This window comes from Ahaetulla prasina, chromosome 16, assembly GCF_028640845.1.
Source record: "Ahaetulla prasina isolate Xishuangbanna chromosome 16, ASM2864084v1, whole genome shotgun sequence".
NCBI lineage: Eukaryota > Metazoa > Chordata > Lepidosauria > Squamata > Colubridae > Ahaetulla > Ahaetulla prasina.
In genome coordinates, this window is record NC_080554.1 from 10,916,339 (window position 1) to 10,934,343 (window position 18,005).

At 44.5% G+C, this 18,005-nt stretch overlaps 1 protein-coding gene across 4 annotated transcripts in view; it reads left to right on the top strand.

Moving 5' to 3' along the window:
- Window positions 1–17,072, top strand: part of ODF2 (outer dense fiber of sperm tails 2) — a 33,149-nt gene extending 16,077 nt beyond the window's left edge. For all 4 annotated transcript variants that reach the window (XM_058159605.1, XM_058159602.1, XM_058159603.1 and 1 more), the window contains 14 exons: window positions 311–442; window positions 2,123–2,197; window positions 4,247–4,318; window positions 4,425–4,541; window positions 5,721–5,906; window positions 6,469–6,578; window positions 7,208–7,343; window positions 8,798–8,908; window positions 10,252–10,356; window positions 11,490–11,648; window positions 12,644–12,744; window positions 13,877–14,039; window positions 14,317–14,442; window positions 15,818–17,072. In XM_058159605.1, coding sequence (XP_058015588.1) covers window positions 311–442; window positions 2,123–2,197; window positions 4,247–4,318; window positions 4,425–4,541; window positions 5,721–5,906; window positions 6,469–6,578; window positions 7,208–7,343; window positions 8,798–8,908; window positions 10,252–10,356; window positions 11,490–11,648; window positions 12,644–12,744; window positions 13,877–14,039; window positions 14,317–14,442; window positions 15,818–15,991 — 1,767 coding nt within the window. In that variant the 3' untranslated portion in view covers window positions 15,992–17,072. The remainder of the gene's footprint in view (window positions 1–310; window positions 443–2,122; window positions 2,198–4,246; window positions 4,319–4,424; window positions 4,542–5,720; window positions 5,907–6,468; window positions 6,579–7,207; window positions 7,344–8,797; window positions 8,909–10,251; window positions 10,357–11,489; window positions 11,649–12,643; window positions 12,745–13,876; window positions 14,040–14,316; window positions 14,443–15,817) is intronic.
- The last annotated feature ends 933 nt before the right edge of the window (window positions 17,073–18,005 follow it).

Below are 18,005 nucleotides of genomic sequence, written 5' to 3' on the forward strand. Positions count from 1 at the left end.
GAGCAGTGGAAATCTATGGGCTGGGAGCTAGGTCAGAATACCCATGCCATGGGAATTCTGCAGTGTTTATAAGCGTAAGAACTGATCATCAGTCCCTTTTTTTTCAGGGCGCTGTAACTTCAAACGGCCGCTAAACAGAACGATTGTAAGCCGAAGGGCTACTTGTGTTTGTGGGGGCCCTTAGAAAAGACGTCCCTTCGACTGTGGGTTTGTGAGCGTGTCAGATTCAAAAAGGGCATTTTAACGTGTGGGTTTTTTTTCTTCTTTTTCATGTGGCGTTTTGTGAAACCTGATCTTCCCGAACCCGCAGGAGAAGAATATGACCGTTTCGGACATCAACACCCTGACTAGGCAGAAAGAGTTGTTGCTGCAGAAGCTGAGCACTTTCGAAGAGACCAACCGCACTCTTCGAGACTTGCTCAGAGAGCAACACAACCGGGAGGTGAGTGAGGCTTTTGAGAAGATTCTGGTCCGGTCAATTCCTCGGCCCCAACCAGGCCCAGCCTCTCGTTTTAGAAAATCAACATTTCTGATCAAAATATTGGGATCAGCGTTCGGGTGAATACTAAGCAGATGTGATCCTGCAAATTCTTTTCAAGATAACCAACACTCTGGAAGATAAAGGCTTAAGACACAGAAGGATCTTGACAGACTTGAACATTAGGCGCTATCTAACAAAATGAAATTCAAGGGTGAAAAAAGGAAGGTTTTACATTTAGGCAAGAAAAACCAAATGTACAGGTGATACCTTGCTCAATAGTAGTACCTGTGAGAGGGATCTTGGAGTCCTAGTGGACAACCATTTAAATAGGGGGTTGGACTAGATGACCTATAAGGTCCCTTCCCACTCTGTTAATCTATTAAATATGAGCCAGCAGTGTGCAACAGCTGCCAAAAAAGCCAACACAGTTCTGGGCTGCATAAACAGAGGGATAGAATCAAGATCACGTGAAGTGTTAATGCCACTTTATAAGGCCTTGGTAAGGCCACACTTGGAATATTGCATCCAGTTTTGGTCGCCACGATGTAAAAAAGATGTGGAGACTCTAGAAAGAGTGCAGAGAAGAGCAAAAAAGAGGATTAGGGGACTAAAACATATGAAGAACCGTTGCAGGAACTGGATATGTTTAGCTTAATGAAAAGAAGGACTAGGGGAGACAGGATAGCAGTGTTCCAATATCTCAGGGGATGCCCCAAAAGAAGAGGGAGTCAAGCTATTCTCCAAAGCACCTGAAGGCAGGACAAGAAGCAATGGATGGAAACTCATCAAGGAGAGAAGCAACTTTGAACTAAGGAGAAATTTCCTGACAGTTAGAACAATGAATCAGTGGAACAACTTGCCTCCAGAAGTTGTGAATTCTCCAACAATGGAGGCTTTTAAGATGTTGGATAGCCATTTGTCTGAAGTGGTATAGGGTTTCCTGCCTAAGCAGGGGGTTGGAATAGAAGACCGCTAAGGTCCCTTAAAGCTCTGTTATTCTATATTCTATTCTATTCTAAGATCCCCCAGGAAATCTAAGGGGATCCCGTCTTCTAAGGCATTTGCAACATCTATCCCACCCCTAATACAAAACCCAGAAGTGTGGCAAAATTTGACAGGGAGCATTAGGGTGGTGTAAATTAGGAGTGGTGCGGTGGCCTAGAGGTGGAGCTCTCACCTCACAATCAGGAGGCTGTGAGTTCGATCCTAGGTAGAGGCAGATATTTCTCTTTGAATTCTCTCTGAGAATATATCTGCTGAACAAAACTCTGCATTGGCGATAGGAAGGGCATCCGGCCAGTGACCACTCTGCTAGCTCCATTCAGTTACCCAAACTCGACCCCACAAGGGTTTATGGGGTCGTTAAACGACGACGATGATGATTAAGGTGGTGTAAATTCCTTTACAGTGGCACATTTTGGTGAGATTTTGCCCTCGACAGTTTGTACTTCTTTATTTTGCGAGGGTTTGCATGGCTGAAAGGTATCGGTGCCCCTAAAATCGGAGTCTAAAAGTTTTTTCAGGAGCCGCGTAAAAGCTTCTCCAAACTAGAAGGCCCAAGAAGAATGTTCCCTTAGTCTGTGCACCATTCCCACTGGATTAGCTGACCTCAATTTTGCCGTTTTATTCCTCTTTTTACAGAAGGATGCGCAAAAGTTGACAGAGCAGCAAGCTACCCTGATGAAAAGGCTAACTGACTCCGATACAGAGAAGGCGGTAAATATGCTTACATAGTAAATTTACTATATACATATGAATACATATACATACATACATACATACAGTAAATATATAGAATCAAGATCATATGATGTTATACACTTTATAATTTATTTATTTTATTTTATTTTGTCAAATACATATTAAATAATATATATAAGTATAAGCATGAATTGAATACATAAAATGAAGACAACTAAAGGGAACATTGGGACAGGGACGGTAGGCACGCTGGTGCTCTTATGCAAGCCCCTTACAGACCCCTTAGGAATGGGGTGAGGTCAACAGTGCCCTCTGGTGGCTCAACAGACTAGTCTGTTATTAACACAGCTGCTTGCAATTACTGCAAGTTCAAGTCCCACCAGGCCCAATGTTGACTCAGCCTTCCATCCTTTATAAGGTAGGTAAAATTGAGGACCCAGATTGTTGGGGGCAATAAGTTGACTTTGTATATAATATACAAATGGATGACGACTATTGCTTAACATAGTGTAAGCCGCCCTGAGTCTTCGGAGAAGGGCGGGATATAAATTCAAATCAAAAACAAAAACAAAACAAAACAGTAGACAGGTTAAAGTTTTGGGGATTTTGGGATGAGACCACGGAGTCTGGTAGATTCCAGAATCTCAACATCTTTTTTATATTGTGGCAATCGAAGCTGGATGCAGTGTTCCAGCTGTGGCCTTCCCAAGTCATTATAGAGAATAACAACCAAGATGATCAAAGGCCAGGAGACTAAAACATAGAAGAACGGTTGCAGGATTTGGTTATGGCCAGTCTAGAGAAAAGAAGGACATGGAGGAGACATGATAGCAGGATTCCAGTATTGGAGGGGCTGCCACAAAGAGGAGGAGGGTCAACCTATTCTCCAAAGCACCTGAAGGCAGGATAAGAAGCAATGGATGAAAGCTAACCAAGGAGAGAAGCAACCTAGAACTAAGGAGAAATTTCCTGACAGTGAGAACAATTAATCAGTGGAACAGCTTGCCTCCAGAAGTTGTGGGCGCTCCATCACTGGAGGCTTTTAAGAAGAGATTGGACAACCATTTGTCTGGAATTGTAGAGTCTCCTTCTTGAGCAGGGGCTTGGACTAGAAGACCTCCAAGGTCCCTTCCAGCTCTGTTATTGTGTTACATTACTCAAATGTTGAGTTTTCTTGCCAGCGTACCAATAACACTTCAGTTAGAACTTTCTTTTTTATTATTATTATTTTAAATTGGGAGTGACAGGTGGTGCTCTGGGACCAAGGGGAAATTCCACCCCCCTCCATACCTGATCTGATCGAAATAATCTGCTTAAAATTTGTAGGTTTTTTTTCCAGTCTGCTTTTGCAAGGAACGTAACCTGCATTTACAATAGCTGCGTTCTCACACAGCAAATTACCTGTCACTACCTGAACCTTGATACCTGCATTTTCTGAGTCCCCTCTTGTGTATAATTGTCTTGGATACTGTTGTGACCCAGGCCCACGTAGGTAGTAATAAACTTAGTCCGTGGAAAAACAAACTTTATTCGAACATCTGGGAATTACTTCATTCCCAGCGTCGTTCAACTCAAAGTAAAACAAATGCCTCCCAACACAAATTCCTCAGTTATCTCACAAACCTTAGTCCAATTAGGGAAACTGCCAAAGGCCCTTCCTGGCAAACGTTCAGAAGCCACAAAAACAAAGACGTAGACGAAGCAGAAGACGCAGCTACCAACGTTGTTTTCCGGCAAAGCTCAAATGCCGGTGCTGGTCTGTTTTAAGCCTTATGGGAGGGGCCAATCATCTCTTGGCCCTTCTCCTGAGTTGTCCTCTCTGCTTGACCTGCTCTTGCCTTCTGGCAGCTCTTCTCATGCGTGCATTAGGAACAGGCTCCTCCTGTTCCTCTGCCTCACTACTATCAGTCTCTGGAGCCTCTGGAGTCCACACCTCACTTCCCGATGGCCCTGGCCTCACCTCAGCCTCATCACCTCATCACTGACGTAGGCTGCTGACGGACCACAACAGATACACTGTTTCATGAAGCCTGCAATTTTACCTCTTTTTTTTTGATTTTGCAGCAATTAGTCAAGAAACTACAAGAGAAAGAAAAGGAAGTGGATGATTTACTGATTCAGATACAGACCGAAAAGGTAGGTTCTCTCATTATTATAAAATAATGCAAAGGAGGGTTTTTTTGTAGGTCGCGGAATCTTTTTATGCATTCTTTGCGTTCTGCATTTCATTTTTGCCTTCTAGGATCAAGCCAAAACGGCCGCTGAGCTCTCAAAGTCTATGGAAGCTGTGAGGGGTCATTTACAAGCACAGCTGCGGAATAAGGAAGCCGAGAATCACCGCTTGGGTATCCAGATCCGGGTATAGTGCCTTGTCCTTCTTTGGGGAGAGGGGGCCCTGGTGATACCAGTGCAACAAGTACTGGAGACTCCCTTGGACTGTGTCCCGTCAAGCATTAGAGCAGACGTGTCCAACCTTGGGGACTTTTAAGACTTCTGGACTTCAACTCCCAGCCCTTCCCTAGCCAGCCAGGAATTCTTGGACTCGAAGTCCCTCTTAAAGTTGCCAAAGTTGGCCATCCCCACTGTAGAGTCTTATTTTTAAACACTTCTCTAGTTGTTTATTTGAAGTCATAAAGACGGCAGAGGTGTTGAGCCTGTCTCCCTCTCTGGGCTGTTAGCTTGCTCGACCCTTGAGGAGATTTTAACTTAAAAGAGGATTATTGAAAAGTCATCCTTTGAGTACAAGTAGGTCCATTCAGGTTGCTGCATGGGTAGACCAACTCCCAGTCTTTGAATAGATAGCAGTTTTGGAGGAGTGATGAGTACAATTACGGAACAATTTATCAGAGCTTCTTGCAAAAATCAAACCCAGAAGCACACACGGATAACTGAATCAGCTGGATTCATTAACGTTCTTTATATTCATAATAACACATAAAGTATATTTACAATACCAACAGTTGATTCTTCAGCTCAGATCAGCAGACATGTTCACACACAGAGTACAGCAGAGGCACACACTGGTTTCAGTTTCTCTTTCTCTGCACAGAATCAGAAGCTGCAGACTAAGACACACCCTGGCTCCAGTCTGTCTCAGCTCCCAATTGGCTAATTTAGTTGCTATGCCTATTCATTGGCTGACTTTGATATCATGTCTTCCCAGTCATGAATATTCTGCCACAATTGGGATCTGGAGCAGTCTTCCAGTAAGACAAGAAGATCTTACTTCAGAAGAAGTGGGATCCATCTCCAATCGCTGCCTAGAAATAGCTTCCTAGATCTGGTTTCTCTCTCTCTCTCTTGGCCATCTTCTCCAACTTTCTCGTCAGTGGAAGAAAAAGTCTGAGATACTGGCTATCCCAAGAAATGGCGGCTTTTACGGGACATATATTTGACCTCTCTTGCTATTAGTTGTGTCTGCTTTGGCTAAACATTGATCTTGCATTTCTGCCCCCTCTACTTTGAGGACCTGAATTGTCTAAACATCCCTTCGGGTATCCTGATTGCCTGTCTGCCTTCCCTCCTTCCCTCCCTACAGAATCTGGAGCGGGTAGCAGCTCAGCACAAGGCCGAAGTGGAGAACATCATGGAACAGTTGAAGGAGCTGAAGGCCAAAGGAGATCGGGACAAAGAAGCTCTGAAGAAAGCCATCAAGGCGCAGAAGGAACGAGCAGAGCGGGCTGAGGAGTTTGCCGATCAACTGAACGTCCAATTAGCTGAAAAGGTGACAGCTGGGCGTTTCAGGCTCTCAGGCCACAGCTTGGAAAGGACCTCCTGAAGCCACCTGGAAAGGAGGCATTTATTGAGAGACGTGATTCAGAGTAGGGAGAAGGAGAAAGGTTTGGGGTGACAGAAGAAGAAAGGCTGTCTTGATTGTAGAGTTGACCCAAAAAAAGATGGTCTGGTAGTCAAATGATATTTAATTGGCTTGAAGGTATCTGAAGATACTTTGAAGGTGTCTGAAGGTGCCTAATGTTATCTTGAAAGTATCTAATGATACCTTAAAGTTATCTGAAGATATCTTGAAGGTATCTAATGATATCGTGAAAGTATCTGAAAATACTTTGAAGGTCTCTGAACAGCAGTTGGCCTGGAGGGAAACACCTTCGATGTTTCTCAAAATTAAACTTTTAGGAATGTTCTGGCTTCTACCTTCTTCCTTCCACTCCTTTTCTCTTCTCTCCTGTATCATTTCTCCGCCCTAGATTTAGAGTGGCTTAACGTAGCCACAACTGGCTCTCAAGCTCAACCTTGTCTTTCCCTATGTCTCCCGGCTTACTTGGTAGGACGCCTACGTGGCTGAAGCACTGTCCACCCTAGAATCCTGGCGGAATCGTTACAACCAAGTTGTGAAAGATAAAAGTGACCTCGAGGTGGAGATTGTGATGCTGAATAGGTGAGAGCCGCGAGGGGGAGGGGACGGCGAGGAACGGGGCCTCTTGCGGTAACCACAAACCCAGCTGGCCACACCTCAGCCTGATCACCTAACGCAGTGCATTAATTTCAGCCAATGAAATTGGTTACTCTGGCTGTGCGGTTTGTGGCTGTGAAGGATGGAGCCTTCTCAACAGCAGCCCCAACCTGTTGGAATGGCCTCCCTTGAGTAGGACACCTGATTGGGGGGGGGGTCCCCCTTTGGATGGATGCCAATTCAATACGTTTAGTTGCAGCTGCATTCATTACTAAAGCAGTTACTGACTTAACAACTAAAATAATTGTGCTTTGAGTTAGCGTCTTGTCTACAGCTCCCTTCTTCTGTGTCGTTTTGATGAGGCCCAGATTCAGTATCTTGGGATTGGTTTATTGAATCTGAATTATGACTGCTCTCGGAGTTGTTGTTGTTGTTTCTTTAGCCAGAAAAGCAGCTCGTAAATCTTAAAAGCGCTAAGATGGGTTCATCCCCCTGTCACTCCCAAACGGTGGGAAGCTTGCGGCCTTCCACGCCTTGCGAAATTCTGTGTCGCGTCACGAGGCTGCCGCTGGCTTCCTGGACGGTAACGGTTGATTCTCCTTGTTGTGCGGCAGCCGGATTTCCGAACTATTGGAACAGCAGAATACCATGGAAGAGAAAATGCGAGAAGACCGAGATACCTTGGTAGATAAACTGCACAAACAGGTCACGGAAAGCACTGCTGTCAAACTGGAGAACGAGAGGCTGAAGGTGGGTAGAGAAGAACGAATGCAAGAGTTAGACGAATGATGGCAAAAGCTTTTGGGAAAGAAAATTGTAAGTTAACAATGGCAACTGGATATAAGGAAAACTCATATAAAATGTTCCATAGGCGGCATTTACCACCGGCAAGGTTAGCAAAGATGTTTAAAAATATGTCCGCCAAATATTGGAAATGTAACCAGACACCGGAGACATATTATCACATGTGGTGGACATGTGAAAAAGCAAAGTAATATTGGACAAAAATACATACATGGTTGGAGAAAATATTAAAACAACACATACCCTGTTTCGCCGGAAATAAGACCCAACCGGAAAATAAGTCCTAGCATGATTTTTCAGGATGCTTGTAATATAAGCCCTACCCCCAAAATATGCCCCAGTTAAGATTGTCAGCCAGATGGATGCATTTAGTACCATATTTTCCCCAAAATAAGATCCAACCGGAAAATAAGTCCTAGCATGATTTTTCAGGATGCTTGTAATATAAGCCCTACCCCAAAATAAGCCCCAGTTAAGATTATCAGCCAGATGGATGCATTTAGTACTGTATTTCTCCAAAAATAAGAGCTAACCAGAAAATAAGCCCTAATTTGGAGCAAAAATTAATATAAGACCCGGTCTTATTTTCGGGGAAACATGGTAGATTATAAGCCAGAAATATTTTTGTTAGGCATAATGTATGAGAAGTATGATAAAGGGAACCTATATTTAATAATTACATGTTTTGATGCAAGCAAGAATTTTGTATGCACACTATTGGAAAAATGAAACACCCACAGAAAGACGATGTAATTTAAAAAAAAATTAGATTGTGCAGAAATGGATAGATTGATATTAAAAAGAAAAGAAAAAGAAGACTCGGTATTTCCAAATGTAGGACTTGTCTTATAAATGGTTGGATAGTAGAAATTAAAAGTGGGAAGAGTATTACTGCATAAAAACAAACTGGTCCAGACAATACGCTGTTCATTAAGCACTTATGTATGTATCTAATGAAAATATAAACTGTTAAAGAAAAAAAAGAGAATGAATGCAAGAGCAGAATTGGACTTGGATTGCTTGTGTCATCACAAAAGCATCAACTCTTAGTGACCAAACACAGATTTTCTCCCAGATGATCTGTCCCGAGTCTACTTCTTTTAATTTCACTGGAACTGGCCGAGATGCTATTCGCAGTTTACCAAAATCGGGGAATCGCCACATCTACACCTAACCCTGGTTTTGCAACTTGGAACTGTTTGCAGGGGATCTGGCAGAAAGGCCAGCAGGCTTGCTGTGTGTCCCTTTCGGGATCGTCACTGGCTTTGACGAAAGCAGATCCTGGCTTACTTAGCCTCTTGCCCTTGATCGCAAGAGAATCCCCTTATCCCGAGTGAACCTAGTTAGGGAATCCTCCATCCCGAATAAACCGAGTTATTTTGTGCCCCTCCCCCCTGCAGACTAGCATGATTCCAGTGGAGGAGCGGCTGAACCAGGCTCAGCAGGAAGTGTCGAAGTTGAAGGCTTCGCTCAAGAACTACGAAGGCCTGATTGAAACTTACAAGAATCAGGTAGAAGACTTCACTCTTTTGATCACCTCTTTGTTTCCTCCTCCAGGAGTCGTATTGTCAATCTGGGCCTAAGGAACAGAACTGAGCTCTGTTTGCTATTCAGGTTTTCTTGCATTCCACATGATCAGAGGTGGAATTCAGCCGGTTCGCCCGAACCGGTTGTGGAAATTAGGCACGTTTTTTGAGGCCGGGCGCATGCGCAGAAGTACGGGCACATACGTGGACACACGCACACACATTTGCAAACTGGTAGGGAAAGGAAGTGAATACCATCCCTGCACATAATGTGCTTTCATTCTGGGCGTTTGTTGAGAGCCCGTATCCAGCTAGAACCCGCTTGGGTGATTAAACAGAACTAGCCCATCCTCAGTGTTATCCTGGTCCAAGAAATAGCAGCTCTTGGGTTTTTTTTAAGATGGTTTCTGCCAGGGCCGGTCCCCCAAGCCTCAAATGGAAAAAAAAATTCCCAGCGGCAGGAGAAGCTGAATTGAAGGAACAAAATATAGAGAAAGACTCAGGTTATTATTAGTTTCATCCTGGCATCTCCAGACAATTTCCATAATTTGGATCTAGAAGGTGGAGGGGAATGACGTAACCTAAGCCAGTGCTTCTCAATCTGTGGTCCATGAACCCCTTTGGGGAGGTGGCGATGTCATCACAGGGGCTCCACAAAGGCTTGGAGAAATGTTGCAATTTAAATCTTGATTTAAAGTCTAGGTCAGGGGTCGGCAACCTTAAACCCTCATAGAGCCGTTTGGACCCGTTTCCCACAGAAAAGAAAACACCGGGAGCCACAAAAAAAACCCTTTGACATCTAAAATGAAGATAACACTGCATATATCATGTGTTTTTTTTTTACCTTTATGCTGTGTATAAAAAAACTTATTTATCCATGGTTGGCCTACTTGGGGTCGAAAAGCTCAATAAATCATGTGCCGGTGGGTGTCACACATTGGCAGTTGTGACGCATATTTTGAACGACAGGGAGCCGCAGCAGAGGGACGAAGGAGCTGCATGCGGCTCCAGAGCCACAGGTTGCTGACTCCACAAAAGGTTTTTAAAGGTTAGGGTTAGGTTTAAGAAAAGGCGTAAGCCATTATTTTGCTTCTGGAAATGGTGGATTGTCGTGCCCATCATCCTGTCTGCCCCTCCACTACCATGCCGTGAATTTATGGGATTTATAGTTGGATGCACCCTGAGGGCTCCAAGTTGACTTTATCTAAACCCCAGTTGATGCTGCAATAAGCAAGTGTTACAGCTTTGACCAAATTTATCTTGGAGGTTTCCGGATTATCTATTTCCCCCCCCCCCTTCGTTTTTAACTCTTATTTCTTTTATACCAGGTGGTGAAAACCCGAATGGAAGCCGATGAGGTGACAGTGAAACTGGAACTCTGCGACAAAGAGAACAAAGCCCTGAAAGAAGAAATGGCCAAGGAGATTGAAAATGCAAGTGCCCGGTTTCTTTTCTTGAAGCTTTCCAAGGCCTGTTCAGTCCCTCTCTTTTTTTTTTGTAAAGGGCTGAACGGGGAGCCTGCATTGCATTCATTCCCTTTTGAAGAGAAAAAAATTCTGCCTGAATTAGAGCTGCTGGCTCGAATTCACTTCTAATTGCCGCTTTAAAAAAAAAAAAAAAGACAAATAACAATTTGGACTGGGGCATTGCTGTAGCTCGGGGGGGAGGATCGTGCATAAAAATTGTCCATCCCGTCTCGGAATGAGTGGCTTCTCAAATTCATTTCAGCTTTCTTCCCATCATCCTAGGCTGGACACAGCCACGGACAGTTAGCACATTACAGTAGTGGCCAAAATTGTGGAAAACTTTTGAGAAAAGTTGTATTTTCTAAAACTAGCTAATGGCACCACTTTTTTTTTTTTGGAGCAGTACCATAAAATTATATATCAATGGAAAGATAATCGAATCAAGAATGTCATGCAATCACTTTTATGAAGGATTTGCTATTAGAATAGCAGTTACAGGATAAAGAAGAAAAGGGAAACACGGAGAAGAAACGAGATAGACAAAAATGATCAACATAGAAAAAACGAGATATACAAAAATGATCACCATGTCAGTTAATACTCAGTCGGGTAACCTTTAGCATGAATGGCGGCCTTACAACGTCTTCCCATGGAGCGAACCAAGTCTTTGAGTTCTGCAACTGTTATCATGTGAAACCAAGATTGAATGATGGCTTCTATTAAACTGGGGTTTATTGCTGGGTCGCTTCCGGCTAACAAGTTTTTTTAGTCGGTTCCATAGATTTGCAATTGGGTGAAGGTCTGGGCTATTCTCAGGCCATTCCAGCAGTGGAATAGGATTATCTTGAAACTCCAAAAAAAGTGGTGTCATTAGCCATCAAACCTCAAAAATACACTTTTCCCAAAAGGTTTCCACAATTTTGGCCACTTCTGTATGTAGTTAATGTGCTAGATGAGAGACGGCCCTCCAGAAGACAGTGGAGTGTAATACCCATTGGGGTTAGGAGAGGGGGTCCCCCAACATCCAGAGGGCTGAGCAGTTAGATGGTCTCCTGAAGGGACCAACTCTTCACTCCCGCCGTTCTTCCTTCTGCCCACAGGCTCGCAAGCAGTTCCAGAGCCAAGTGGCCGAGCTGGAAAAACTTCCTGAGATCTTAAAGATGACCGAGACCAAGCTGGCTGAGTGTCAGGAGCAGCTTAAGAGTTATGAGAAGAAAAATATGGATCTGTCTGCCATGATTACAGACCTCCGTCAGCGGGTAAGGGATTGGCAGAAGGCGCCCACGCGAACCTCCAGCCGGGGACCAAAATGAGCTTCTAAGCATCAGGAAGGTGCAATCTTTGTCTCTTGTCTCTTTTTGAAATGATTAAAACAGCTGCACGGCAGAATAAACAGACCCATCGCATGCCTGTCTTTCATTTGTGTTGTGCTGTCTCCTTCTAAGCTGTGTAGAATTGGCTCTTCGGGCCGTCTATCCCTCTCTGTTTGTCTTCCTGGGCCGAGTGTCGAAATGTCTCCATCTATGTGCTTCGCTTTGCTTGCAGGTAGCTGACAGATCCCGGGGGGAGCCGAGGAGAAGCCAGATTTATCGCGCCAGATCAAACTAGCGTCTGAAAAGGCCACCAAAAACGGTGGAGGGGTTGTTTTTTTTAATGCGCATGGTGAAGATGCTCGCCTCCTACTCAGAAGGTTGAGAGTTCAATCCTAGGTAGCGGCAGATCTTTCTCTCTTCTAGGGCGCAAAGAAAAAAAAAACACATCTGCTGTGAACTCCCCGTGGCGTCAGGAAGGGCATCTGGCCAGTAAACGCTCAGCTCCATCCATTCGCCCCGACTTTACCCTGAATTAAGGGATTACAGGGTCGTAGAAAGGAGTTTTATATATATATTCCTGTTTTGTAAACCTTCAGATAGCCACCACTATTCAAAGAAACTTATCTGTGGTTGTTTAAAGGTGGGATAAACATTATCATGATCAAAAGCTGCTGCAGCTTTCTATTCCATGCATGCCAGAAATTTGCCTGCCCTGAAACAGATCCCAGCACTCAACTCCCATTGGCTATATTTCTATAAAAGCTGCTATCTTTTCCTGCCCGTTTGCACTCAAGCTGGTTTTATTGCCTTGACCGCTTTCTGTTTCCAAGAGCAAGTTGACCTCAATAGAGGGACAAGAAGCAGCATCCGTTCCCTAAATTCTCTGTGTTGTCTTCTTTCCCCCCCCCCCTCCCATTTTCTTTTAAATCCTTTCTTTTTAGATTGAGCTTCAGGGGGACAAGATGGAATTGACAAGAGAAAAGTATCAGTCAGCCCAGGAAGAGAATAAGCAGCTGACTCTCAAGTTGGAGGAGATGGAGAGGTTAGGAAGGGTGGGGTGATACTCCAGGGTGGAGGAAGACGTCACAATGTTGGTGTAACTGGCATTTCTTAGAAAATTCTATGTTCTTGACAAACGTGCTCCTCTAACAGCATTTGGTGTCTTTAATCGGTTTACCGTATCTTTCGGAGTATAAGACGTATACGTTAAATTATAAGACGGAGTATAAGTATAAAAGAGGATAGAAATTTGGGTGTGTCTCATACACCAAACGTAGCCAAAACTATGAGGCACAGAGGCGGCGATGGTCTGTGGCAATCCTTGCAGCCTGGAACAGCTGATTGGGGGTATTCCGGAAGGCCGATCCACCCGCCAATCAGCTGCTTGTGCTGGATCAGGCTGCAATAATGGGTTGAAGCTGACCTGGCTCTTTGCTATTTGCTGCAAGGACGTGTCAAGAGTTTGCAGCAGCAATCATATCCAGAAAGCGCACACAAGTAACTGATTCAGCAGGATTCAGTAATTTCTCTTTATATATAATACAACATGTGAAGTAAATATACAATACCAAAAGCAGGTTTTCCAACGTGGTAGTAAATACAAGTAAAACACAAGCAGAGGAGAGGAGTTTCAGTTTCAGAAGCTTTAGTACAGAACAGTTGAGCTAAGCCACGCCCAGGCTCCTTGCTGTCTCCTTGTTGCTCACACAACAAATACTGTTTCAGTTTCCAAACAGCCCTCAACTCTTCTCACACACTGACAGGACGCTAGCCAGATGAATACCGATGGATGCTGGTAGGCAGAGGCAGATTTTTTTTTCCTCCCCAAAAACTAAGGTGCGTCTTATACTCTGAAAAATACGGTAATTATTGGGATCAGAAATCAAATGTCCTAATAATCCATCAAAACCATCTCTTTGGTTTAATTCAGGGCTCTCCAAACTCAGCAACTTTAAAGACTTCTGGGCTACAACTCCCAGAATTCCTCAGCCTCCATGCTTGACTGAGGAATTCTGGGACTAGAAGTCCACAAGTCTTTTAAAGGGGCCAGGTTTGGAGACCCCCTGGTTTAGTCCGTAAAAGAAAACGTATCGCTCGTCTACTGATAATCATGTCGGAGCTCTTTATTTCGAAAGGCCCCAGCTGCCCGTAAATCACGTGTGGTTACACTTTAGGAAACTTGAAGCCACAAGTGGGCAGAACGTAGAATTTCTCCAGATCATCGCGAAAAGGGAAGAGTCCATCCACCAGGCCCAGCTCCGGCTAGAGGAGAAGACCAGGGAGTGTGGCTCCTTGGCACGCCAGCTGGAGATGGCCTTTGATGATGCCAAGAAGCAGGTTGGTCCCTCCTTGGGCATTGGGTGGGATAGCTGGGTCTTCTCCCAAGTCATTGGAAGAGTCAGTTGAGGAAGACTTTAACAAGGAGAAGATTGTGGTGATAACTCCATCGCATCTTCCTTCCAACACCTTTTGATGGTAACGTTGGCCTTTGAGAGATCACAACTAAACAAGGATCCTCATTTGAAGATGGAAAAAGGGACCAGACAGCCCTCTTTCCTGAAATGGGAGATGGATTGACCCTCGCTTACCCTAATTGCTCTCTTTCTGCCTTCAGTTGGAGCAAACAAGGGATCGTGCGGCAGTAAGAGAGAGGACCGCCCAGGCAAAGATGCTGGATCTGGAAACCCAGCTGAGCAAGACAAAGACGGAACTGAACCAGCTACAACGCAGTAAAGATGATGTAAGGAGCCTACAACAATAGACCTCTATGTTAGGAGGCCTAGCCTGGCTGTTTTTATGTGGGGAAGACACACATAGGTCCAGTGGTGGCCTCCTGTTGGGCATGTACAAATGCTGATTCTTTATCTTGGAGCAGGGAGGAAGCAGTTTGAGGTCTTCAAGATGTTCTCCCCTTGAGTGGTGCGGTGGCCTAGTGGTGGAGCTCTCGCCTCACAATCAGGAGGCTGTGAGTTCGATCCTAGGTAGAGGCAGATATTTCTCTCTCTGGGCACAAAGAGAATATATATCTGCTGAACAAAACTCCGCATTGGCAACAAGAAAGGCATCCGGCCAGTAAACGCTCTGCTAGCTCCATTCCGTTGCCTAAAACTCCACCCCGCAAGAGATGAACGGGGTCTTTGAAAGAAGATGATGAAGATGACCAAAGCCAAAGGGGTTGTGTGGGGATTGTAGCTCAGCTCATCGCAGAGCAGAAGGCTTTCAAAGTCCTAGACCAGGGGTCTCCAACCTTGGCAACTTTAAGACTTGTGGATTTCAACTCCCAGAATTCCTCAGCCAGCAAAGCTGGCTTTTCGGGTTCAGACTGTTTTTCGTTTTTTGGCCTGGAAACGAACCGATAACTGGGCAAAAAAGTAGTTTTTGGGCTCTTTTCAGGCCATTTTTCAGGTTCAGGCTGTTTTTTGGGTTCAGGCTGTTTTTCTTTTTTCTTTTCCTGGAAACGGTCTGGAAACGACCTGAAAACTGAGCAAAAAAACAGGCTGTTTTCAAGCTGCTTTTCGGGTTCAGGTTGTATTTTGTTTTTTGGCCTGAAAACGGCTTGGAAACGACCTGAAAACCACCCCAAAAAAAGGCAGTTTTCAGGCTGTTTTCAGGCCGTTTTTTGGGTTCAGGCTGTTCTTCGTTTTTTGGCCTGGAAACAGCCTGGAAACTACCTGAAAACCGGCCCCAAAATAGGCAGTTTTCAGGCCGTTTTTTGGGTTTAGGCTGTTTTTTATTTTTTGGCCTGAAAACAACCCGAAAACTGGCCAAAAAACAGACTGTTTTTCAGGCGTTTTCTGGCCAAAACTGGCTTAAAAACTAGCCTGAAATTGTCCAAGAAATGGCCTGAAAACGGCCAAGAACACCCAAAAAACAGGCATGTGTGTGCCAGCCAGCTGGTCTTTGGGTTTCCAGCAGGCGCACATGCACATTCCGGTTTGGTCCCTCGGTGCCAAAAAAAGCTTCGCCATCCCTATCCTCGCGCGTCCATCCAAAGGATGTCTCGGTGAATTCTTTCATCAGAAAAAGCGAGAGAAATGGCTTTGGGCTCTCCCATTTTTCAAACGAAGGAAAGGACGCAAGGGGTTCACGTGACCATATCTTTTTCCCTCACTCAGGGCGAGCGCCGCTTCCAGAGCCACCTCCAAGACCTGAAAGATCGCCTCGAGCAGTCGGAAAGCACCAACCGCAGCATGCAGAACTACGTGCGGTTCCTGAAGTCTTCGTACGCCAACGTCTTCGGAGACAGCATCTTGTCCAGTTCTCCCATTCGTCCCCAGTCTCCTCTTTAGCCCAACCCTTGGTGCTCTCTGCCCCCCCCCCCATCGTTCCTTGCACCAGGATGGGTGGGAGGGAGGGAGGGAGGGGGCGCATGACCAACTTACAAAGCCATAATCCGATTCTGGAAACTGCCTCTCTCGCAATTCAGCTCCGACTGTTGGAACGAGGGAGGCGCCTTGTCCAGGGGGACCCAAACCGCCTCCTGCCAAGACTCCTAGTGCCTTTACCCAGCTTCCATCGTGGGCGGTACCCTGCGTGGTTTTTTTAATCAACTTTTTAATCTTTTTTTCTGGAAAGTTTTATATTGATGTTTTGGGAAATTGCTTTTGTTCCCTGATCCCTCCCAGGTTTCCAAAGATCATGTGGTAGGATAACGAAACCAATGGGAAGTCTACTTGCTGGCTAGCGTGTTAGCAATTGTGTGGGATTTTGTCGTCTCCCCACCCCCTCGGACCGCCTGTGTGTTGCGTGCGAAAAAACACAGTTTCTTCCCACCCCTCATCCCAACTTTTATTTCGACGAGCGATACTGTAATGACACATTTGGTGCCGCAGTTTCACAAGAGAAGTATGTTAAATATCCTGATTTAATGGCACAGTTCTTAATCTCCCCACTATTTTGTAAGCGTTAACTAGGGCCTGCATTTACAGAGCCACGAATATTTTCTTTCACGTAAAAAGCAAGGGTTATTTTGTTTGTTAAAATATCACTCTTAATCAGTTTTTCTCCAAATGGGCAGGCGGGGCGAAATTGCAAATGTTCAGGATAATATCTTAACTTTTACTCTGATTAACCAGGAGATTTCAATTCTTTCATATATTTTTTTTCCTCGACTGACTTAGAGAAACTATTTTGCTTTGCAAAATGTAAAACACGGTGTTTCTGTGCTTCTATCACATTTTTGTTCTTTGTTGGGTGGGTGGGGGGTGCAAGGAATCAACTAACGGAGTCACCGTATTTTTGATTTTTCGTATTTATGTGTGAAACCACAAGATTTGCCTTGAAAAGTTTTAAAAAATCCCGAATTGACGTGTGGCTTTTTTAAAATGTGAAAAGATACTATGATAAAAACTTTTTTTTCCCCTCTTGAAATATCTTAGTTTTTAATTTTTATTTGTGGGCATGCTTTTACAATTCTTTTTTTAAAACAAAAAACCCCAACTCCTTTGCACAAAAGACAATTCTATCATAGGCCGTAATGCATTTTTCGGAATAATGTGAATTGCATTAAATGCAATTCAGATTATTTGTGAATGTGTGAATTTGTGAAGCCACACTTGCTGGTAATCCAATTCACAAACCGAAATAATTTGCAGGCTCCATTTGTCATCTCATTTCATGAATCATCCATTGATCCCGGGTTCAAAAAGTCATTTCTTTCTGATCCACTTTAAAACAAAACCTGATTGAGGATGATGATGTGCGGTGGGGAAATGGAGGGGAAGCTCCCAGGAAAGTGCCCCAGGAGGGGAGAGTGCTGAGGGGGCGGAATGAGTGTGTGTGTCTGCTCTGCTCTTCCTCTGCCCCTCCTCTGGTTCCCCCACTCGACCCCCACCCGAAGGTCATCTGGTAGTTCTTTGCTCCTTCCGGAGTCTGACATCAGCGAGGCAGAAGAACAGCATGAGCCTGTTCCCAGTGTGCGCATGCGCAGAGCTGCCAGGAGACAGGAACAATTAAGGAAACGGGGTCGACTTGGGAGTAAGGCTTGGAGATGATTGGCCCATAAGACATAAAAGAAGCAAACAGGGCATGAGTTAATCTGGTCGGTAAAAGCTCTGGAAAAGCACTGTTTGACTCTGTGCTAAGTTTGGTCTTGCCCTGCATGTGGCAATTAGTTCTCTGGCAGCATTCCAAGGGAGATAAGGTGGGTGTTTGTAAACACTCCCCTGAAAGACTGTTTGAGAAGCCTGTCAGACTGGGAATGACAATAATTCTTATTTATTTATTTATTTATTCAATTTTTATACCGCCCTTCTCCCGAAGGACTCAGCCAAATAAAACAACATAAACATAGACAAAAATTAA